Source organism: Rissa tridactyla, chromosome 8, assembly GCF_028500815.1.
Source record: "Rissa tridactyla isolate bRisTri1 chromosome 8, bRisTri1.patW.cur.20221130, whole genome shotgun sequence".
In the NCBI taxonomy this organism is placed as follows: Eukaryota; Metazoa; Chordata; class Aves; order Charadriiformes; family Laridae; genus Rissa; species Rissa tridactyla.
In genome coordinates this window covers 20674145-20698472 of record NC_071473.1, presented here as the reverse complement: position 1 = coordinate 20698472, position 24328 = coordinate 20674145, and the positions used below count along the sequence as shown (strand labels likewise).

Genomic DNA, 24328 nt, shown 5'->3' with positions numbered 1-24328 from the left:
GGACTGGATGGCAGCCATGGAGAAGGGCAGCAGGGAGGAGAAGGTGCAAGACCTGAAAGCGTAAGTGTGGGCAGCAGCCTGCCTGCTGAGCAGGAGCCCTGAGCGCTGCCTGAGAGCCCCTGGCAAGCTGCGCAACACCTTGGGCAAGCCTGGCAAGGGACGGCTGTGGGCAACGGCTGCGTAAGGACCACGAGTGGTGTTCCCCTTCCCGCAGGGTGGCCCACAAGTTGCCAGCAGCCAATCTCGTCCTGCTGAAGTGGCTGCTGTGCCTCCTGCGGCACATCGGGCACAACGCAGCCACCAACAGGATGAGCTGCAGCAATCTGGCCATCTGCGTCGGGCCCAACCTGCTGAGCCCTCCCGACGAGGACCTGCTCCCGCTGGAGGCCATGCTGGAGGTCATGGAGAAGGTAGGCTGTAGCCACCAGCTGCCTGCAGCCTTCCCGGCCCAGGAGAGCCAGGCTGCTCTGCTAGAGGTCCCTGGCTGCCTCCTCTCTGCATCAAGTGCTGGGGGGGGCACTGCCTGCAAGAGCAGCCCCACAGCCACGTCCGCCTTCTGCGCAGAGGCGAGGGTGCACAGTGGAAGAGGCTGCTTGGTCCCTTTTCAGGCAGCAGGCTTGAGAGCGCGACTTTCATGTGTGCAGGTGAAGGCGCTGGTGGAGTTTCTGATGGAGAGCACCAGGGAGATCTTTGGGGAGGAGATGGCCGGCCTTTCCCCTGCAGCAGCCCAGGAGTTCCCAGCCCCCCCGCAGAGAGGCAGAGGTAAGAGGAGGGACTGAGGCTCTTGGCAGGCTGGGGCTGGGGCTGCCAGCAACTGCAGCATCCTTTCTGGCGGGGCTGGGCACCAAGCCTTCTCCTCTCTGCCTGGCCCCTGCTCGGCCCCTGCCTCTGGGAGCATGGAGGCTTTGCTCTGCCAGATGAGCTAAAGCCTGCAGACAGGGCACCGGGGGGCTGAAAACACAAGTGGGCCAGGCCTTGGGGTGGGTTTGGCTCGAGCGGCTTCTTACTTCCAAGAAGGCACTGTGCTGCCCGTGCTTTTTCTTCCTCACTCTGCCTTTGGAAGAGCAAAGCGTCCCTGCAGCGGCAGCAGAAGCGGAGGGAGATGCGGTGCTGGAGTCTGAAACGGGAGAGGTATGTCAGGTCCCCAAAGACGGGGAGAGCGCGTCTGGTGGAGGAGGGGAGTTGCTGATGAGGCCAAGTCGCTGCTGTGCCTCTGCCTGCCAGGAGAGCTGCTGGTATGTGTTTGGGCTATGCCCCCACCCCCGGGGATACCTAGGAGGGCAAACTGGCAAGGTTGTTCCTCCAACGCACTACACACGGGCTTCATGCAACACGATGCCTACAAAAGGCCTAGAAAAAGACAGAGGGGAGGAGCTGTCAGCTTCTAAAGGGCTTTGCCTCGGGTCTCACCGGCTGAAGTGCTGGGACTCCTGGGCCTTCCATAGTCGACGTCCAGAATAAAATGAGCTGTTCTCCCTTCCAACTGAGTCCATGTCCTGGTTTGAGCGATAGGTCTCTCTCTCCCTTGATGGTGCCCATCTGGAGAACTTCTTGCCCGGGCGCTGGACCCCTGCGCCCTTCCCTTCCTGCCGAAGCCGTAGCGCTCGCGGTGTCCGACACTTGCTGTACCCCGCTGACAGTGCACAGCTTCCTGCTGAAAGAAGGGGCTGAGTGGAATCCTTGTCGACTTTCTGTTGCGATGGGGATCAGGGCTGGGTCTTTAGTGTTCTTCATGTGAATTACTTTTTCTATTAAATCTGTTTCTCTTTCAGCCCTTGTGTTTCCATGTTTTTTTCCCCATTCCCTTTCCCAGGTGGGGTGGGGACATCAGGTGCTGGACTCCTTGTCTAAACGACAAGAAAGTGGGGGATGTGTGGAGGTGGCCTGCTCCAATATCTGCTCCAGCAGGCTCGCCTAGAGCCGGTTGCCCAGGACCACGTCCTGCTGAGGCTTGGCTATCTTCTAGGAGCTGTGCCATGCACTCAGAGCCAGGGCAAGACGTAGGCAGGGCTCGGTGGCCAGCAAGGGCTAAAGGTCCTTATGCAGCCACCGTCCCCTGCGGCCAGCCGTCCTCCTGGCACACTGCTTGGGGGGCAGTTTCCTCAACCCCCGCCAGCTCATGGCAATGCTAGGGATTTCCTTCCATGCTGGCTGCCGTAAATGCCTCAGCTCACCCAAAAAACTTTGGAAGCGGCTCCAAGAGCAGCCAGAGCACTGAGGCTCTCGTGCATGCCAGTGGCATAGAGGGGATGCCCGCAGCGTGATGGAGGAGGAAGGGGGAGCCCTCTCCCCCTCGGGAGGGAACGATTTTGCTCACAGGCTGGTTTGGCTGAAGCCTGGCCGGCAGCTCAGCACCACACAGCCGCTCCCTCGCTCCTGCGCAGTGGGATGCAGGGGGAGCATCGGAAGGGGGAAAGGGAGAAAACTGGTGGGTTAGAAACAAGGAGAGTGGAAAAGAAAGCCCAAGGAAAATGAGGCATGCAAAAGAAAGCACTTGCTGACCAGCAAGCGAGCGATGCCCAGCCAGGCCCCAAGCAAGGGCAGCCCCCGCCAACCTTCGCCCCCCCCTACACCCTGCAGTTTCATTGCTGAGCACGCTGTGGTAGGGTGTGGGATATCCCTTTGGGCGGTTGGCGTCAGATGTCCCCGCTCTGTCCCCTCCCAGCCTCTTGGGCACCCCCAGCACGCTCTCTGGCCTGCAGTCTGAGGAGCAGAAAAGCCCTCGGTGCTGTGCAAGCACTGCAAGAACTAGCGCATCCTGGGGCTCTCCGGGCTCTTTTCAGCACAGCTGCAAAACAGAGCCCCGCACGAGCTGCTGGGAAGAATTCTTATCATTCCGCTCATGAGACAAGGGAGTTTTGTGCCAGAGTCTGCTCCTCGGTGAACCCATATGTGAAAACATTCCTTAAAAAACAGCGGGTTTGGTTCACAGAAAGAGTTGTAAATTTTTGGTGGTAGAAATGGGGCTGCCGTGTCACTTTGGTGCTTCAGTGCTTTGGAATTCCAAGTTTTGGATAGATTTTCGTGAAGGAAAGCGCTATTCCGCTTCAAATAGAGAAATAATAGTTTTTTTCTTTCAAGGTCTGGTCCTGCCAGTCAAATTAAAGTGGTTTTTTTCGACTGTTTTGTGTTCAGGGTCCACCCAGGCGGGGTTGGGATGATAAATCACGTTACCTCCGGGCCAAAAACTCTAATTCCTTTGCCGTCCACAGCTGTTTCAAGCTATTTTTGACCTGATTTACAGGCCCTTTGCAGCGCAAAGAAGAGGCGCCACATCATCCCCAAAGACAGTCCGAAGCCGGGGAATTGGGAAGAGAAGCCCAACGACGACGGCAGCTTCTCCGTCAATCTCAGTGCTTCCTGGTACTGGGATGGCGGCGCCAGAGATCCATGTTTTTTCCCCTGCAGCGAGTGTGGAAGGTCAGCTTCTTCATTTTTCTTCTCCAAACTTTCTGTTTTGGGGCTCAAAATCCACCCATGGGGGCAGAGGGGGAGGGCAGGGAAGACTGGGAGTTTTTAACCAAAAAAACCTGAGGGCTGTTTCCTTTTCAATAAGGAAAAAGAAGTGGGATGTTGCAGCGCTGAGTGATTTTTTAAATTCCATAGAAAGGGATGAGTTTTGAGCAGTTTGGCTGCAGAGCGGGGGTGAGAAAGCGAGTGCTGTGAGGCGGCGGCGCGTTCATGCCTCCTGGCTGCCAAAGCCATGCCGAAACCGCGGGAATTTGGCAAAATAGTCGGCATCCCAAATCCCCGCTGGGGGTCTTGGTTTAAAGCCCCACCAAGCCCCGGAAAGGCTGGGCGTGGGGATTCCTGCTCCCTGCCTCGTTGCTGTTCCTGATCGATTTTGAAATATCCAAGTTTTGGTGCAAGAAGAGAATGTGGCCCAGGTTCTGTGGTGCCAGGACGGCTCGCCGATGCCCCAGGCCGCTCTGGCTGGCGCTGAAGGCCTGCTGGGGTGAGACGGCGGTGGCCAGGATGGGCAGGTACTGCCTGCTCAGCCGCCCCCGCCATTCCCCCTCCGCCCACCTCTACTCTCCCCAGCTCTCCATCCCCTGGCCCACACGGCGGAGGAGCAGGCGAGGGGGGCATGTGGGCATTACGCGGAGTTCCCCCCAAAAGAGGCAGCTCACGGCCCCAAAATGGCTGGAAGTTGGGCGGGGGGTGCGGTGGTTAAAAAGCGTTCAAACCTGTAACTCTGGGTGCGAGGCACTGAAATAGAGAACAGGCTCTTCTTTTGATAGCTATTGGAAGATAACATTCATTTCTGTGTCTAGAAGGAGATGAAAACAAAAAGCTCTCTCTCTACAGATGCTCTGATTCTGTGCGCTGTCAAGGAGCTCAGAGTAGGAAAAGGTTTGGAAAATCTGTATTTATAAAGAGCTATTCCAGTGTCAGACTGTATGTGTGAACAGAGAGCCAGCCTAATTAGATGTTGTGCAGAGTAAGTGTCAACATCCAAGTCTAAAGAGATCTGCCTCTGTTCAGCAGCTGTTCCGTACAAGCGTAAATAGCCAATTTGTATTCTCAGAGGAGAGAGATGTGCGTCAATAGACACACGAGTGGCGATATCTGTGCCGTAGGAGGTTCCGAAAAGGCAAAGAAAGCCTGTTTCTATCTCTCAGGATTCTACGATGTTTTATTACGTAAAGGAGCTTAGACTAGGAAAAGATAGTGGAAAGATTTCTTTAGAAAGAGGTGTTCAAGCGTCAAAATCCCAGTCTAGAGAGAGCTGCTGGAGGGCTCTGGCCTGCCGTGGGGCTGCACTGCGCATGCGCAGCGACGCTCCCATTGGTCGGATCGCTGCATGCCCTCCCATTGGTCGGATCGCCTCCCCTGGGGTGGAGCACAGTGGAGATTGGCAGCGGGAGCTGGCCAATGGAGCGGCGCTGCCCAAGGAGGAGGGGGCGGGTGGTGGGGCGGCAGTGGCCAATGGGTGGGCGGGCCAGGGGGAAAATGGCAGCCCGCTGGAAATGGGAGCAGGGGAGCCCGGGCGGAAAGTGGGGCCCGGCGGGCGGGTGGTGGGTCGGGCGGGGCCCACGGGGCCGCTGCGAGGACGTGGTGAGGCAGCTGGAGCGCATGAAGGTGAGTGGGCGGCCCCGAGGGGTGATGGGGTGTCCAGGAGGGCCCTGAGTGGGACTGGGGGAATGGGGGGGCTGAAGGGGGGCATTGACGGGTGGGAGGGGTGTGTCTGGGCCCGGCTCCCCGCGGGGTGGGCTTGGTCCTTGGGGGTTTGGTGTGCGGTGCCGGCGGTGGCGTAGAAATGCAGGCCGTCAGGGCAGTAAGAAAGCCGTGCCCGGGCTGTGCTGGTGCCGCCCCAGAGGGATGCGGGGCCGGTCCCTGCGCAGTTCGCCAGCGCTCCCCTCAAAGTGTTGGTGGGGCCCTGGGGGTGTCAGGCTGTGGGGTGGCTGCGGTCCCTCAGCGTCACCCAAGGGGGCTGCAGATGGGAGAAGGAAGCAGAGAGGGGGAGCCGGTTTGTGGCCCAACCCGAGAGTGGGACTCCTGCTGCCGGGGCTGGCAAAGGGGCTGGCGTGGCTGGTTTTAGGGCTGAGAAAGAGGGAGTTGTGTGGCTGTGGGCTGAGGAAGAGGGCTGGAGATGAAATGCGCGCCAGGCCCCTTCTCTCTGCACGGAGGGGGCAGTGGTGGGGTGGGGGTCCCCCGGCTCACTGCCCTTGGCTGGGTGTGACAACCAGGCTCATTTCTCCGCTCTTCTTTTCCCAGGGTCACCTTCTGCAGCACGTCAAGAAAATCCTGCACGGCTGATCCCGCTCGCTGCTCAGGTAGTCGCACGCCTGGGGCGAGACACCTTTGCGAGTTCAGGGACGCTACAGATCCTCCCCGTCAAAGCCGCAGAAAAGAAAATTTGTTGCCAGCGCAGAAAAGCTGACGAGGAGCTTTGCGCTCATTTTTGTGCGGATATTTAGTCGTGAGGGCCGGAGGCCTCCAAGAGAAACGTTATAACAAAAGGTGTTTTTATTAATGCTTAAGTGAGAAGTGTAGAGGAACGTGAGGAATTAAGTGTGTGCTTTTTGTTAGCGCCGACAGCTCTAGATTCGCCAATAACACCACTTGAAAAGCACTCACGTCCAGAGCCCTCTGAAAGCCATTATCTGATTAATCCAGCGCCAAAGGTTGAGAAATCATTTCAGGAGCTCATGTCTTGGGATGTTTAATAACGTGAGACGGAGCCTTTCGCGTAGTTTCTGGGCCGGGCTCGCGCCCAGGTCAGCGATAATTCGAAGGGGAACCGCTCGCTCCAGTGGAAATAATGAGTGTCTCGTCGGCCATGGGAGGGAAAAGGGAGATCAAGAGTCCGCCTAAACGAACCTCGTGTCATTAAGAGATCGTTCTCTGGGGAGTCACTGCCAAAATTATGTTTTGGGGAAGCTCGTCTTACTGAGCAACGTGCTGCGTCCGGTTTGGAGGCTAAATATCTCCAAAGTTTGGGGTTGATTAAGTGCTTTTTGGTTATTAGTTGGATATCTTGGTTGGGTTTTTTTTCCCTATTTACCACCTCTTACCGCTAAATGAACTGCAGAGATTTCCCAAGTAGGCACGAAACGGCGGATCGAACGCTGAGGGTGACGAAATGATATTCTTAAAAATGGCGGTTCAAGTTCCTCCCGTTAATTTTCTATCCCTTTATCTCCTTTTTTTTTTTCTCTGCTTTTTGGCTTTCCCCCAAGAACTGCATTTGGGTGGTTTTATACCAAAAAAGGTCGCCATCGGGTGTTTTTTTGGGGAGCAATGGCGCAAAGCAAGGAGAGAGCAGCAGGTCAAGGGAAACGGAGTCCTTGAGCGCTTGTTATTTAACAGGAACTCTCGTTATTTAACAGGAACTCTCGTTATTTTCTTTAACGGAGAAACAATTTGGAAGGGCCTGGGATGCGAAGGACTTGGAGGCCAGACAATACACCCCGTGCCCTCATTCGTGCCCAGAAAGCTTCGCTGGAGGACGGAGGAGGTGGAAACCGTCCCTCCAAACCCGAGATGCCTTCAGGGGGACACTGCGGTGGCTCTGCCGGCTGATTCCTGTCTCGGTACCGGCCACGACAAGGAATTTGCCAGCAGGGAAGGAGGTGGGTGGCTATTTTAGTGATTCTTGAGTGTATTTACCCAAAATCCCATGCTGGAATGGCTTCTGTGAGCCCCCAGTCACCAGTTTAGCAGCTCAGCGTCACGGCTCCCTTAAATCCCCGCAATGCTATTCAAATAACACGTCAGTAATGGGCTTGGTGGTAATTAATGCTAGTGGTAACGGACTTGTTAAAGGTTCCAGGGGCCTGTTGGTGGAATTTATGGGAAATATGTAACCTGTTAATCACTTCTGAGGTGCAATTTAGGTTCCTCCTAAACCCACGACCTGATTTGATTGTGTGAGTTTGGGGTAAAAACTTAATCTAAGCGTTAAAAACGTGCATTTAAAAATACTTGAGGATGGCAAGGAAGGCTAAAGGATGGTCTTGGCGGAATGATTTTTCTCTCGGTCAGTTTTTTTGATACCTTCCGGGCAGAATGGCCAGGGATTTTGGGGGTTTTGAGTGATGAAAGACTAAAATGCGCGCCCAGCCGTCGGAAGAAGAGCAAAGTCTGGGAAAACGGGGGACGAGGGAAGCGCCGTTGAGGAGAGGGCGTGTGGTTGGTGCAAGGCCCGGGCTTCGCAGGCCCTCGCAGTTGACATTGATCTTCTCCCAGTCACTCAGCCAGCCCTCAACGGCGGGTTTTTTGAGCCAAAGTTGGCCAGAAATGTGCTGAAATGCCCAGCGAAGCGCTATCATGGTGCATCGCTGGCCTCCCACCTTCTACACAACATTCCAAAGCACTTGGTGCTCGGCGGTGGTGGCTCTTGCATCTCGCTGCTCTTCTTCAGAGTGAACCTCACCACCTGGGACAGGTTTTGAGGAGAAAAACCCCAATTTTCTGGCCTGATGGGGCCCAAGAGGACTCAGGAGGCAGAACGGTAATGTGGTGGTGCTGGAGAAGTTGTCAGAGGAGAGCGATCAATGCTTTCCTGGGAAATACAGGCCGTATTTATTACAGCTCCTCACGTATGCGCGCGTCTGTCCCGCTGGAGCTGTTCCCCACTTGCCTTCCTCACCTCCTCTTCCTCACGCTTTCAGGCACATCAACGTCAGCAGCCAATTCCAAGCGGAGCTTCCCGACCTCCAGGACCCGGCCCGTTTGGAAGAGGAGGAAGAGGGAGCGTCGCTGGTCTGGAAACCCTGGGGCAACATGGAAACCAACCCGGAGACACAGGAGAAAGGTTTTTCTAACGCTTCTCTTCCACTTTCGCCCCACCCAGGGATACGACGGGTTGAAAATTCCACCTTTTTGGGCTTCTCTTCCTCCTTTTCTGGCCCACCTTCACGTTCGAGGGAAGGAGATGGCTGGGTTTTGGTGGGAGGGTGACTAAAGAATAACGGGCGACGCTCTCGGCTGTGTCCTCCATGAAAAACAGGCGTTTGGAGCCATCCCACCTCATCTGCGGCACCCTCGGGAGAGGGGAGGTTTCTCTCTGAGCTTTTAAAGTAGAGCTATTTGGGATATCGGACTTTTTTCTCGGCCTTTTCCTCGTCTCCGGTCTCTGCTGCGCTCGTCCTGTTTTCCTTCCCTCTCCTATCGCCCCTTTTCTCAAGGAAAACTTAACTTTTTCTCGGTTTTCGTTGCGTTTGTAGTTACGAACCTGCTCCATTTGGCTTCTGCCAACGCCGGGCCGGGGGGACAGGTTAGCCTGGAGCTCACTCTGCATTGCCTGCACGAGGCTCAAGGCGACGTGCTGGTAAGAAGCGGCAATTTCTAATTAAGAACGGACTTTGTTACTGGTTTGAGCTGGGAGTCGCTCCGAGTTTTCTATTGCATGGGCCGGAATCTCTTTGCCGAAGGTGCAGGAGGTTCTTGGGTGCTGCCTGTCACCACGTTAACATCTCTTGGGCTTCCAGAGCCCTCTGCTGGTGCATCACTAAGAGTTTGGTTTGATTCTGGGACGATTTGGAGCATAGAATTACGCCCGAATGAAGGGATGTTAGATAAAAGCCGAGATCTGCCCTCGATGAGCCCCGAGCGGGTCTGCTTTGCTCCCTCTTCTTCGAAGAAGGGATTTAACACCCCTCGGCGCCTGCTGCGTCGCCACGAGGAGCGAGAATTTCCCTTTTGGCTCCTCCTCCGGAGGAATTTAAGTCTTTTTTTTCTTCTTCCTACGAAATCTCACAGGAGGCGGCAGAGATGCTGTGTGCTGGGCCGCCTCGGAGACCGGAATCCCATCCCCTGGCTGATTATCATTACACAGGTAAAGGAGGAGAACAGATCCCGCCGTTCCCTTTGCTCTGATTGAATGGAGTCTTAAAAATGTTCTCTTAGGGTGGAGAAAGCAGTAGTTTTCATCCCTTTCCGGGGCTTTTGGAGATGGGGGATGCCAATTCTAATAATTTGCATGTTGATGGTTAATTCCTAGGCTCGGATATTTGGACACCGGTGGAGGAGCAGTTGTTTAAAGAGGATTTTACATCCATAAGAAGAATTTTCACCTTATACAGAAGCAGGTAAAGCCATTAGAGTGAGGCACAGCTCGTTAGTGTGGGCAGTTTTAACCCAGAAAGTCATATTTTGAGTTGCGTGTTGGAATCCTGTCCTTAGGACGCTTCTTCTTGCTAAAAAAGCACCAGTGCAAGGCCTATTTTTGCCCTAATGTGTGATCACAAAGGAGTATTTCATACCTCTGGGAGAAAATACCGGAGATATTAAAAGAATAGTGACAGTTTATGGTGTGAAACGGAGAATCCTGCCCTGAAAACGCTTCTTGACGGCGTTTTTCAGCAGATGAAGGTTTCTTTTCTGTCCACTCTCACCTGGATGTTGCGTTGCGAGAACCAGGGGAGAGAATCTTCGTCAATCTGCCCCTTTGATATTTTACTGCCGCCTTTCCCTTATTAAATGGCTCCTGGTTTTCCTCCCGGCAGATCCAGACTAAAACCGTGTCTCAATGGGTCGCATATTATTACACCTGGAAGAAAAAAACGCGTTTCGGTTGCACTCGGCCACGCCTGACGCAGCAAAAGCACCTGAGACGCCCGGAGGAGGAGGAAAAGGCTCAAGAGGAGGTAGAAAAACGCCTGTGGGGTGGGATTTTTGTGCCAGATTCCGCGCCTCCGTGAACCCGCCTGTGAAAACATTCCTTAAAAACCAGCGGATTTGGTTCACAGAAAGAGTTGTAATTTTTTGGTGGTAGAACAGGGCTGCCGTGTCACTTTGGTGCTTCAGTGCTTTGGAATTCCACGTTTTGGATAGATTTTTGTGGAGGAAAGCGCTATTCCGCTTCAAATAGAGAAATAATAGGTTTTTTTCTTTCAAGGTCTGGTCCTGCCAGTCGAATTAACGTGGTTTTTTTCGACTGTTTTGTGTTCAGGGTCCACCCAGGCGGGGTTGGGATGATAAATCACGTTACCTCCGGGCCAAAAACTCTAATTCCTTTGCCGTCCACAGCTGTTTCAAGCTATTTTTGACCTGATTTACAGGTCCTTGTCAGTGCAAGGAAGAGGCACCGTGTCGTCCCCAAAGACAGTCCGAAGCCGGGGAATTGGGAAGAGAAGCCCGATGACGACGGCAGCTCCTCCGTCAATCCCGGTGCTTGCATAAATTAACGCAGCATTTGGGAGGGAACATGGAGGGTTTGATTAGTTGAAGGAAGGAAATGGAAAGAAAGGCGTCTTGTCTCCCCGACAGTATAAAAAAGTCTGATTTTTTTTGTTTCCAGGCCATCAAATTTTACTGACTTTGTTTAATTTTTGCTGAATATTCATGTCCAGTGGAAAGAAAAATAATCTCTATTTTGGTTCTGTTTTTCTCTTGAAAGGACCAATCCTCAGGTAGGTGCGGGCCTCGATAAACTCCTTTCTCCGAAGCAGGAGGCGGGGGGAAACGTTCTCCTTTGGCTTCTCAAGGCCTGTATTTTTCAAAATAAACCTCAAAGGAACATTTTTATCTAGCCCTAAACGATTCCAAAGGGAAACCGGCTGCCTTCTGGAAACGAAGACGGGCCTCCCAGAAAGGACGGAGTCAGCGGCAGCCCAGCCAGCTGGGAGGACTGTGAGTTTTTAACCAAAAAAACCTGGGGGCTGTTTCCTTTTCAACAAGGAAAAAGAAGTGGGATGTTGCAGCGCTGAGTGATTTTTTTAAATTCCGTAGAAAGGGATGGGTTTTGAGCAGTTGTTTTGAGGCTGAAGGCGCCAGGAAAGCCCGCAGCCCCAGGGTCTGTGGGGCCATGCAAGCGGTTCCCAGAGAGCTTTAGAACAAGCCACTCCTGGCTCCTTGGGCATGGGAGCAATCTCCGGACATACGGAAAGTTTGGAGGTCTGCCCTGGGGCAAGTGAGAAAGGGTTCAACACACTTAATTCTAAAGTAGAAATTCTAAGCAAATTCTAAACAAATAGCCTTATGTTAATTTTGCAAACGTTAGCTTCATATATTTTCCAGTAAAACACAGTATATATTGCAAATACAGTGTATTTAATTCAGCATAGTAAAGACTGAGTAATGCCATCGCTTGCGCAGTTTGAATGTGAATATTGGTATTTGTGCCTCGTAATGCATTGTATTTCATATTGAACATGCCAGGCTACTTCCCGTATGACTTTGTGTTGAACAGGTAATATATGATTGTTTTTAGATCATGCCGGTTCAAGGTTTGCACACTGATGTGCTACATCTGTCTGTCTGTAGGTAGCCAATATGTATGTTTGTATGGGGAGGTGGGGGGGTTTTGTTTCTTGCAACAAAAAATGTTTAGAGCGTATTTTTTTTCCATTTTCCCATGGTATCACTTAGCTTTTGTTTTTAAGTACATTTTTGCCTAATGCTTTTTGAAAATGTTTTCAGAAGCCACTGAGAAACCATTGTTGCTAAACTTGGTACTGTTTCTTGCTTTTGAGTCGGGGGCTCAACAAATACCGAACCCAACATATCCCATAGGTTTTGAGGACTGTTCTGATTCCTTTTCATGTCCTTAAATACTTGGGTATTTGTTCCTAAAAACTGTACAATTGAAGTGATACTGTTTGGGCCCCTCTGAGTACATCAGTGTCTGTAACAGATTGAGGTGAATTGACAAGTCCTTGCTACAGACCTGTTGACTGCTTTTCAGAATTGTAGCTGCGTTTCCTCTGGGCTTTTGCCTTTGGGCTTCTGTTCTGGCTGCTCATCTACTAACCCGTAAGAGCTGTTGTATGGTGAGACGGTAAGGAGTGGAGGATGGTGAGGGGTCGGTGGCTCACAGGCCCAGAAGGCGCTGCCTGGAGCCTGGGCTAGCACTTGTACATGAGGACGGGCTGGGTTTTTCCTTGGCATGTCAATACATCCAGACTTGTTTGGAAGGACGTGCCGCACTTGCCCCAGCATCCCAAAGACAGCCTGCAGTGCTCTGGGCAAACCCACTTGTGAAATGACGGCATGGTTAGGAAGAACCGCTTAAGACAGGGAGGAAGTCTAATGTGTTGGGATTATTAACTTTGGGGTGTATGTGTGTATTGAGCTGTCCCCCCTTTAAGGGGGCTTGTCCCCGTCCCCACTGCGCTCCCGTTGCCGTGGCCCGTGTTCCAGCTGCAAGTGCCGGTGCCTGGCGACGGGCGCAACACAGCACTACTGCCCTGCTCCCCACGCAGCCCTTTTCCCCTGCTCCTGACCCCTCAAACAACAAACCCAGCCCTTCCCTTCGCCCAACACCTCTCTCTGTGTGCTGGCATCTAGGAGGCATCATGAAAGCCCTAAAGGAGGGGACACTTGTGCAGCCAGAGGTAGGGCCCCACTCCAGGGAGGTGGGCACCCCCACTGCCCGGGCAGGCTGGAGCAGGCACCGCGGGGACGGAGTGGGGTGGGCACCCTGCTCTGGGGAGCTCGGGGGGCCGGGAGCTTGGCTTGCTCTCTCCCCCCACCCCTGCAAGGCCAGGGTGGCTGTGTCAGTGACTGCAAGGATCTCTGTCGTGGTGAACGCCTTCATTTCAGTAATTTGAGCAGCTTATTCTTTTTCTAGACAAAGTGGTGGGTTATTTTTATTGGCTGATGTTTTGGATTGCTGTTTTTATTTGGGCTTTGTGGGGTATGGCGAGCTTGGCATTTTTAAGCGTCTTGAGCGGAGGGGCAGAGTTCGTGTTTCAGGGCCGATGTGCACGTGCTTTATTGTGACAGGCACCTACACTCTGTTCCTAGAAGCGTAACCATGTGCCTTTATCAGTGATGTGAAATTAACCATTAGTTTACAAACTACACTGAAGATAAGTTTCCCGCAGTGATGCTTCCTTCTGGAATAAATATTTTTTTAAAAACCTTTTCAGCTGAAAATTGACAGGCGCCTTACCCCTTCGACTTTTAAGCAGTTGCGAGCATTTGAGAAGGGTCCCTCTCTGAGATATTCGGGAGCAAGCAGTTGATCTCAAGTGGGTTTGATTCATGTAGTTTCTTCTCATTAACCACACAGGCACTCCTGAGCTCTCATAGTTTTGGACTTTGTTTTGGACAAATTACACCAGGTTTGAAACGCCTCTTCCAGTGACGCCCAGAGGATATAGTGCTACTCTCAGACTAGAGTAGAGGTTGACTATCGCTGTGTTTTGGTTGTGGAACTTGAATATGTGTTTCATTTTTTGTGAACAGATTGATGACTCTCCTGCACCTCTTTCTCTGGCCCAGCTTGTGAAGGTAAATATATGTATATAATCTTCTCAAATACTTACCGGCCCCCCACCCCTTTAAAAAAAAGCGTTTGCTCTGTATTTTTAACTCTTCTGCTGTGGCCTATAGCTGTATAGTTGTTGTAATGTGAACAAAAGATTAACTTAATTTTTTAATAATTTAAAGTATTTAATTAACTTTAAAATGCGTGTGTGTTCCGATACTATCCTGTAAAGAGTAGTTCCCAGTTTGGGCAGAGAGAAGGGGAGTACCTTATCAGCCTCAACGTAACATTGCAGGATTACTCATCAGACACAAAAAAGACACACAAAAGAAGCCCTTTGGACACTGTTTTCCATTTATCACACGTCTCGTTAATTTTGCGTTAGAAACGAAAACATTTTTTACAGAAGAATGGAATTGGCTGCACGTTATGGACATTTCAGGGGGCTTTGCCACAGCCAAAACAGCAGTGTTTCTGTAAGACGGACACTTGCATGGCTATTTCTGAATTGCCAGTCATTACAGTTACAGATCCATTCTTTGAGTGCTGCACAACTTCATAAATTCTAGTATATCTACAGTCAGCAACACAAACTAATTTGTTTGCACGCAGACGGTGTAAACTCTGAAAACGTTCCTAATCTTTTATCGGAATATACCAATGTGTACGTGTGGCGTATTAGCAGATGTGACCTCTGAAACAGTTGTAATACCGTGTTTTGCTCTGGAACTGCTTGCATTTTTTGCTCAACAATGCGTAACTTTGTCTGGGACAGCACTAGTGATTGCACCTTGCGAAAAGGCGTAGTGCTAGCCAGTGAAAACGCTAGTCTTTAAAGGTACAAAGATTAGAGAAGGCAGGGCCTAATGCAGCGGAGCTAGTTCTTTCTTCTGAAAATAACGGCGGGAGTTCATTTCCAAGAAAGAGAAATCTTTTCCTGCTGGGAACTTCTTCCCTCTCTCACTGCAGTGTGAGACACATTTCCTAATGTGTACATTTGGGGGGTGGAATAAAGCAAAAAAAGAAAGAGTTTGGAAAGTAGCCACCAAAAGGCATTGGTCTCCATCAGTGCTGTCCCTAAACGTGTCCTGTCCGTGAAGTTCTGTAACCTCACGTGAAGGTTTACTCTAAAATGAGAAAAATTGTCCAAGTGGGGTACACGTTTAAGCTTTTGAGAGACTTCACGTATTTCAGAAAAATACGGCAGCTCAAAACCGTTACTTTCTCTAACCTCTTTAGTGCAGACTGGCTTAGCATGGAGGCAATGTGTTATCAGTCTTCTGGTTTGTGATTACGACGTATTAAACGCCGTATTTCAATTTTGGTCTATTCCTAGTAATGTTTTGTGGGTTTTGGACGTGCTTTGTTTGGGTTCCAACAAATGAGTGAAGCACCTGTAAAGTTTTGTGTAAATGTTAATGGAAATGATTTCAGACATGTCCATCTGGATTATGTTACTGTTGAGAAAAAACTATGTCTAAGAAACAGCCATTTAATAAAATGCAGAAACTAGTTTGTTGCTTTTGTGAATGAATGCATATAAAACCAAAACCATGAGTGGCTGATCTGAAGGATGGGTACCTGAAGGTCCAAATCATTGACAGTCACTCCCTGAGACCCTGACTGGAACTGTATTTGTGTGTAATAAAAACGTTTTAAGAAATGCTGCTTAAAGAAATCCAGCGGGCTTCGATAGTTTGAAGATCTAGTGCCGCACAAGGCTTATATTACAATTTCTATGTTCAAAGGACACAGTCAACTGGAAAAAACCTGCAGGTTTTCCTTACTGTAGTTAAATCACTTAATATGAAGAAGTTAGTAGGGGGAGTCCAAACATGCGCTTTGGACTGCCGAGAGCACATGGTGGTCAAACTTGTACTGCAAAGAATCTTTTGTCTTGCTGAGGGGTTATCAAAAGCTTGATTCCTTTTAACGCTTCCGTGTCTGAAGCTGAATTTCAGCAAGCAGAAACAGCTTCCCCGACTCCTGAGTTGAGTGTCCTTTTAACGCTGCAAAGCGTAAATAACGATAGTTGCATACATCTTTCTCCATTAAACGTACAGTGGATATCTCCTCCTTCATAGTCTGGAGCTTACAAATCAGTTAAGAGTACTGGGTAGCGTGGTTTCTTCTACGCATGGCTTCAGTCCGCTTGGAAGAAAACTGGATTGGTTACACGAGTCTTTACGTGAGGTGCAAACAGAGCCCAAGGTTTTGAGTGCCCAAGAACGCTCTTTTCCAGGAGGTTAACAGGCACATAAACGTCAGGTGGTGGCGTAAGGACTCCCCAGAACATCTTCAGGACAACAGTATTTTCTGTAAGCGGCTGTTTTCATGCAGCCGCAGCTAGCGTTGTGCTGCTCTTCACAGGATGGGGTGAGTGGTGTCGTCTCTGTCTGTGTGGGCGCAAATGTGTTTCTAATGCGTGTGTCAAATGCTTACCTGTTAAACAGACCGACAATCTGGCTGAAGCCAATGCTTGTGCGAAGAAGACAAAATAAAAGCTATGATGATCCAGTCTTGCCGTGAATACGATCCAATCAAGTAAGTGTCGATAGTGTCAAATCTGTTCTTTGAAGATTCTGGACAAATTGTAGAGATGTTTGTTTTAACGAGAGAGACACATGCATACCTTTTTCTTCTTTTCTCAAAAACCTTTTAGTTACATGACAAATCCCTGGGATACACCTCCACCATCCTATATATGCTTTCGTTGCGGAAAACCTGGCCACTACATAAAGAACTGCCCAACGAATGGGGTAAGACTGCGGGGGACTTCTGGTGTTACTTCGCTTTTCATTTTTCACATGGCAGTTACGTAACAAATACATGAACGCTCCGATTAAGAATTGTTTCTCTTGGGGTGAAATACAGAGGTTATGAAGCAGTGTTGCAAAACCCTTCAAAATTCAAGGGAAACCTGGAATTTAAAATGTAGAATGTTCTTTTTTCTTGGTCGTAGCTATTAAATATGTCCATAGATCTTTCTCTGTGAACTGTCATGCGTATTTTTATATATTTCAATACTATCGAAAATCCTTCTGGTTTTAACGCTTTTTAATGACAGTTCACAGTTTTTAGAATTCCTCATAAAAGGAAGGTGTTTCTCTTGACCCAACCTATTGAATATTTGCGTGTTTTAATTACACAAGTCTCTGGTTGAGTATTCTTGCCATGTAACAAGGTTGCATATGCAACCTTCGTACATCTCGATGGTGAACCTAAGTTTCTCCTGGTTCAGAGCCCTGAATTGGGCTCTCCCTCTGACTTGCCCTTTGGAGGAGGAGTGGGTTTGTGCCTCTTCTCCGAGTGGATGGTGATATAAACGATATGTAATCCTTGCGGAAGCTGAAATTTAGCAAAAGAATGTCCACTGAGTTCAAAATGCTGCTCAAGTCTTTGAAACATCCTGGCTATATTCCCGTAGGAAAGGAAGGGTTTTAGTCGAGTAACCCCTTAGGCCAGGTAAAAGGAGAGGATTAAGGGCTTTTGCTGCTTAAATTAATCATCAAAGTGTCGTTTTAAGTGTGGGTCTTAAGAGGAGCTCTGTCCGCATTTCTTTTCTTAACAGGACAAAAATTTTAAGCCTGTTGCCAGAATTAAGAAGAGCACGGGCATTCCAAGGAGTTTCATGATGGAGGCGAAAGATCCCAATACAAAGGGTGCTATGCTGACAAAGAGTGGAACATATGCAATACCAGTTATTAATGCGTAAGTATGGAACTAACTGGACTGACCCAAAGGTGAAGGAGAGCAACCATGCGTAAATGTCTGAGTGGCAATGCAGCCAAGTTGGCCGGCATCTGTAACTCCGGGGGAGGAAGCATTGTCGTTGTATGTTAACCTCAAAATCATGATAGTTTCTCATATTAAAATAGGGCGGTCCCACTGTTCCTGCCCCTGGAACTTCAGAGCTTGGAAAAGTTTTCCTGTACCCATCGTTAACTTTTTTCCTTCCCCTCCCCGCCCTCCAGGGAAGCTCATGCTAGAGGAAAGAAGGAGAAGCCTCCCTTCTTACCAGCGGAGCCGTCCTCCTCCTCCTCAACCTCCTCCTCAGACCCTGTTCCAGATGAGTTGTTGTGTCTCGTTTGTAAAGAGATAATGACTGACGCAGCCGTTGTTCCCTGCTGTGGAAACAGTTATTGTGACGAATGTAAGTGTTACTCCCGTGTTTGTTCACTCCAAACACGACATCTGATATTCTGAAAGCAGAAACAGAGATGACAAAATTTCTTTGTTACCAGTTCTATTCCATACTTAAGTGTCCACTGAATAGGAAAGGACTCTTCTTGTATAAAGGAAAAAAAAAACACAGAAAGCTTTTTTCCTTTTTTACGTACCTGGTTAAATCCTCTTTACACGCGGAAGGACAAGCATGAGGAGAGTGCATAGCTGCGCAGGTGATTACAGTATTAGATATTGAATGCATTTAGGTTTTTTCACAGCCCTTTCTCTCACACCAAATCGTATAGCCAGCTCTGGTTGGCTCAGTATAGCCACCCTTGCTGTGGTCTGCCACAAACCCATAGTTAGGCATTCAATCCACATTCTTCTCCACGGGAGAGCTGGTTAAAACCTTCAGAACTCAAGGCCACTGATGTTCTTTTGAGCTGTGTTTTATTCCTTAACCTGCAGGGTGGTGACTTCTCACTGTACTAGAGAGTGGCAAAAAGAATAGTTGAAACATCCAGACGCAGCCGTCTTCAAATGTTACGTTAGTGAAATATCAAAACTGCACAGTTATTTGCTGCATCCTAGAAATGTTTTACACTGTTGAACATTCATAGCTTCATGGTCTCAATTCAAGACCATATTCACCCATTAATCATCTATGTCTTTTTAGGATTGATTGGAGCCCCCAAATTTCCTTACGTTGGCTAAACCTACTTTGATGATTCTAATTATGCACAGGCATTAGAACAGCATTGCTGGAGTCTGAGGAACACACATGCCCAACGTGTCATCAGGCAGACGTTTCCCCTGATGCTTTAATTGCCAACATGTTTCTACGCAAGGTAACAGGATGACTTTTACGTAAACTGTAAGAAAAGTCTATTTGCAAAAAGCCAAAAGGGAAGAAAATATTAATTTACATCTCCTCAGAAACCGCTAAATTAAATAGGCTACATTTACTTTTCAAATCCATTATCTGTTGTTAGAGAAGCTGACAACTTTTGGGAGACAATGGGGCAACTTCAGGTCGCGCTTTTGTATAACATGATTGCCTTACTTTCAAATTCGGTGTTAACACTGAAGTATTTTAAATACAGGTACTCTGAGTGACCAGTTGTTACTATCGGTGTTTAAGGTGATGTGTTCCTGTATTTGTATGTTGCTTCATTTTAGGATTGACAGCATTTACAGGACTACACAAGTAATTTTGCTCTGTGGAGGCTTTTGTTCATGTATCTACTGAAGTTTCATGTTACCTTGTGGTAAATGTTTTCCTGCCTCTAGGCTGTGAACAACTTCAGCAATGGAACTGGCTACACAAAAGGGCTCCACCAGACGATTCAGCAGCAGCAGCAGCAGCCGCCACCACCTCCACCACCACTCAGGACTGTTGCACCTCCTGGACCTTTTCAGTAAGGAAATCTGTAGGTCAACATGAACATAAAAGACACCAGGATGCCGAAGTTAGATTCTTCTCCTTGAGCTTCTCCGCCAGCGATTTATGTCTCCTTAGTGACAGTTCCAGATAACTGCAGAAGTTCTGTTTTGTGAAAGTCCTCACTTTGAATGAGGACGCTTTGATAAGCTGGGAGCGTGCCTCCTGCAAGAATGTCCTCAGAAGTATTGCCTGTTTGGTTCCCTTATCAGTCCTTCCGTACAGGCTTACCCTGAGAGAGGAACGCTTTTTCCCCAGGAGCCCTTTCATTGGAAGTGGCTAGCAATTCCTAAAGAAACCATTTTGTTATGGCAAACCTTCTTGAGTGCGTTCATTTCTCTTTAGTACTGAGGAAATAATATTTTCATGAAAGTGTAAAAGCACAATTACGGGTAAAATAGGCCAGGTGTTCTCACATTACTTCTTTCTACAGTATTTCTATCATCGATCTTATGATAAGTCAGAGTCATCCTCAGTAATACCCAGCGTAGTCAGTGACGCATACAGATTGGATAATAAACACTGAAACACTGTAAATGTGAAGTATTTACCAACATGACAGTCGCCCTTCGAAAGACTGTTTGAACAATAAAAATTTGGGGGTTTTTTTTTTGTAGCAATGCCGATAGCGTTATACCTCCTGCTGCTCTGGTGACTGCTGCTGAACCTTCTGCATCTCCCTCGCGGTCAGTCAGCAGTTTGTTGAAAGAGAAGGTAAGTTGTATTTCAACATATGCAGTGATTCTTACATTTAGTGGAGCTTCTTTTCCAACTGTCTGCATTTACTCACAAGGCCTGTCAGGTTCCTGGACGAAGACAACCAGCATTACCAAGTCTTCCGGGCCCCCAAGGACAATCAGTGCCCACAACTGGTAAGTAACTATAACTTCAGAATTTCTTTAAAAAAATGGCCTTCAGATACACTGAATGGGATTTTTCTCTTTGTCCTCTCCCGACTCCAAAAGGTCATCCAAGGAGAGCCAGTACACCTCGCTCAGCGGGCGGCAGACCAGGCTGGGAACTGTAAGTATTCCACAGCAATTCAATATATTACTACTTGCACCGAGGCCAAACACGTACCTTATACAACAGCTGATTTACAATGAAGAAAGTATGCACAGATAGCTGTGGAGAATGCACGTGGTAATTAATTTTTAAACGGCTTCATTTGAATTGGCTTTGACAGAGGGAGTCTGTGCTTGCGGTGAGATTTTTTAACATGAAAACCCGGTATACGATTGAAAAGAGGACTCTGAAAAATGAACGATTTTTGAGGACAGTATAGTTACGTATAAAAATGAAACAGAATTAAAGGATCGGATGTAAAGCCACCCTTTTGATTGCTGCCTGAACAGAGCTGAAAGAATTGATTTCCCAATAGAAACCAGACTCCAACATTCTTTTCTTTTTTTTTTTTTTTGCCAACTTAGTTGAGACTGATTGAGCACGTGATTGGAAAAGTCAGTGCTGTTATTTTCTGACATTTTTGAATTTCTTCAATGCAGCCATCTCCCAACAGCCAAGCTGCTTTCTCTCAGATGGAGAGAGAGGAGCCTGTCTTATCGATCGTTGCAGTGTCAAGCTAGTCCTTCCTTTTGGTATAAATTTGTTCTAGGTAGATTGTAAGGCTGCATTGTGTTTATAAAATCTTAGGATAAATAAATAACAGAAACCAGGATCCATCCCACAGAGTGCCTGAAATCTTAATTCAGTAAGCAAGAAAATAACAATTCAGGGACAAGAACAGGCCAAATACATCATCAACAACGTGGGAAGCATTAAGCGTATGAAGGAGTGGCAGAGGAGCGGTGGGCACTCGGCACATGGGAGATGGGAGTCTCTTTTCAGCACGGGCAGCCTCCATGCACAGTCGCAAGGCTGAGTATAAGGAGAGAAGACTGAGGCACCTGCCGGGGGTGAGGATGTGGAAGGCAAGTGTGGAGATCAAGAAATGAGTGTCGTCTCACATGAACAGAAAGCGGGGAGAAAAATGCTTCAGTTGAGAACAAGCGGTGCTCGCCACCATGCTCCCGCTTCGTTCTCTTTCCTCTTTAAAATCAGGGCAGAGTCCGTAAGGGAGAAGCGGATTGTGTAGAAGAATCAGGAGGAGTTCCACTCCACCCCTCTGTTGTTCGGTGTATTGGATGAGTCAAGGGATTAGCAGCGATGGGGGTTTCATATGTAGGGTACTAGCTCACATACGGCAGAGGTTACAGCAGACGGATCGATAGAATCGGGCAGCAGTTGTTAAGGAGCAGGCGTCTCTCTTACTAAAGCTCTCTTACTAAAGGGGAGGAATGTTGCTAATGAACATATGCAGAATAATGTGAAATGGTTCTTTAAAAAATAATAAAAGCAAAACTTGTGAAGAAAAAGCTCAGGGTAGCTGATGTCTTCTATCCCCACAAATCACGTGGGCAGCAGTCTGAATAGCTCTATTAGTAACGCTGCCAGTATCTTTCCTAGAGCAATGGCAATGGGTCATAGTACTAGAGGCTGAGTTCAGAAGCTGTCACTATCCTTGGTTAGAGCTATGACGTGCAAAATTTTCTGGGACATGTGGCTAGAAGCGCCCTGTATGTAGGCTTGCTGTACAATCCCTAGTTTGCGGTATTTTGCATCCTGTACCAATTGCCAAATAAGTAGTGAAGTTAAATCGACTGAGCGGGCATTTTAAAATGGAGCTTTACTGTCTTCTTGATAGTGCACTGTAGCTATTAAGACTTGCTCTTTTTGCGTCTTACTGCACCAGAAAGGATTTGCGCTGCGTGTCGTGGCTGAGTAGTGAAACACGTGTGCCTTCACGTACCAGCAGAAGCCAGTATACGCCACCTTCAATCAATCAATAGCTGTGGTAGTTCGTGCGACAGAAATGGTGGATATAAACTTACCCTTCCTCTATGCTTTTACACTATCAAAGCAGCAGGTGTTCTCTCTTGTAAGCAGAAACTTTTACATGTTATCACGTTCTTCAATTTGCAGTAGCGTTCTGTCAGCAGCTGAAAGCAGCTTTGACATAAGCGTATGGAGAAGGGGGAAAAAATCCCCAAACAACTAATTTTGGGGGGAAAAAGACAAACGGGAGAGTGACTGTTTTGAATTAACTTCATTTATGGTTTTTGTGTTGTTTTTTTCCTAAGGTCCACGTCTCCCTCTAGTGCTTCATATTACTCTAGAAGTTCGTATACCCACTCCAAGTCAAGATCAGGTTCTTCCCGCTCTGGCTCCTACTCTCGATCGTTTACGCGTTCCCGTTCTCGTTCCTTCTCGCGATCACCACCCTGTCCAAGAAGAGGCAAAGGGAAGAGTCGTAACTATCGCTCTAGGTCAAGGTCACATGGCTATCACCGTTCAAGGTCACGGTCACCCCCATACAGAAGATACCATTCACCGTCAAGGTCTCCAGCGTTTAGAGGCCAGTCTCCCACTAAATGGACTGTACCTCAAGGGGATGGAGAAAGGCAGTACTTTATCAGATACAGAGAAGTTCCCCCGTATGATATGAGAGCTTTCCACAGCAGATCTGTTGACCTCAGGGATCCATTTGAAAAGGAGAGATACAGAGAATGGGAAAGGAACTACAGAGAATGGCACGAAAAGTTTTACAAGGGCTTTGCTGCTGGCGCTCAACCTCAACCACCAGAAAATAGAGAGAACGTTTCTCCAGATAGGTTTGGTGCACCTGGGATGGGACGAGAGAATTTGCCACATGCTCGGGGACGCAGGGAAGAGTCTCCTGGTGGGCAAAGCCACAGGAGTCATAACAGAGATGGAAATGACCCTGAAAAACCTTCTGGAAGAGAGCGCCACGGCATGAAAGATCCACCAAAGTCAAATGAGAAGGACATGGAATATCCACTGGAAGATGGCAAAGGAAATGAGTGTAAAAAACACCAGAAGAGAAGAGAAGGGGATGAGAACAAAGGATTTCCCGATGCTGAGTTTGGGACAGAACTCAAACACAAGAAGAAAAAAATTGAAGAAGAGCAAAGAGAAGGATGACCAAAAAGTGAAATCTGTCACTCCATGGAAGGACAGATAATGAAAGAATGACTGAATTCTTAAGTCATCTGTATCAAATTTCCTTAAAATGTAAACAAGTTCAGGCGTTGCAAGTAACGGCATGGAGGAGACTGTGCTGCCCTTAAAATATTGCAGCTGGATCATTTGATTTTTACATCGGAGCTTTATGGAAGTGAACATTTTGTACAGAATTGTGAGTTGTGACAATGCAACGTGAAAGGTTTTGCTGGGGCATCTTAGTTTTAACCACCGTTCATTACTTTGGGTGGAGTTTCAGGTACTGTGACCATTTTCACGGTTGAGTATGTTTTTTAATTGCCTGTCAGAAGCAGCTGTTATAACTGATTATAAAATATCAGCAGAATGATTTGCAGAATACACAGAGCCCTGTTACGTCACTTTTTGATTGCAATAAAATGTTTTCAGTAAACCGTCCAACGTGGTGAGATTTCCAGTGACAGCGGGACATTAGCCGAGAAAAGACTAGTGACAGTAAAAGCTTGCTGGTAGCTAACAGGAACCTAGGACACAAAATGCATTTTAGTTAGGGCCCCCAGTAATTGTTTTGCATTTTAAAAATAAAGGCCAGGAAGGAAAAGCTGATATCCATTGCTTAACGAGAGAGAAGAAGTAACGGTTGAAACAGTAGTGGCAAATACATTTTTCCTTAGTCTTCACCAGAAAAGGTTGATTGTAACCAGCTTCATGGAAATTTAGGTCAGTAAAATACCAGGATCATGGGCCAGAGAAAAGAGTATGTTAAACAGTGTTTCGGATAAAACAACTGCTTGACTAGTCAGGGTACGAGCCAAAGGGCCTTTTTCAAACTGAGGGATGGCGTTACAGCTCTGACGACTGAAGAGCAAACCTTGTACCTACCTTCAAAGGGGAAAAGAACTGGAGTGTGTTTACATATTTGTTGTAATATCAGTCCAAATTTGGCTGCTTATTTCATAGTGTATAAACACACAGGAGATAATAGGAGGAGGAACAGTTATGCTTAAACTGAAGAACAAGAGTCAGGCCCGGCCCTGTCT

General features: G+C 48.3%; 1 protein-coding gene across 1 annotated transcript; it reads left to right on the top strand.

The window, feature by feature from the left end:
- The first annotated feature begins 4769 nt into the window (after window positions 1–4769).
- On the top strand, window positions 4770–20854 carry LOC128913721 (E3 ubiquitin-protein ligase RBBP6-like). Its single transcript, XM_054211789.1, is given in 12 exon segments — window positions 4770–5058; window positions 5719–5777; window positions 13639–13683; window positions 16114–16140; window positions 16143–16204; window positions 16323–16419; window positions 17232–17371; window positions 17635–17813; window positions 18572–18675; window positions 19118–19245; window positions 20062–20140; window positions 20774–20854. Coding segments are annotated over 12 exon segments (1290 nt in total).
- Window positions 20855–24328: the final 3474 nt, after the last annotated feature.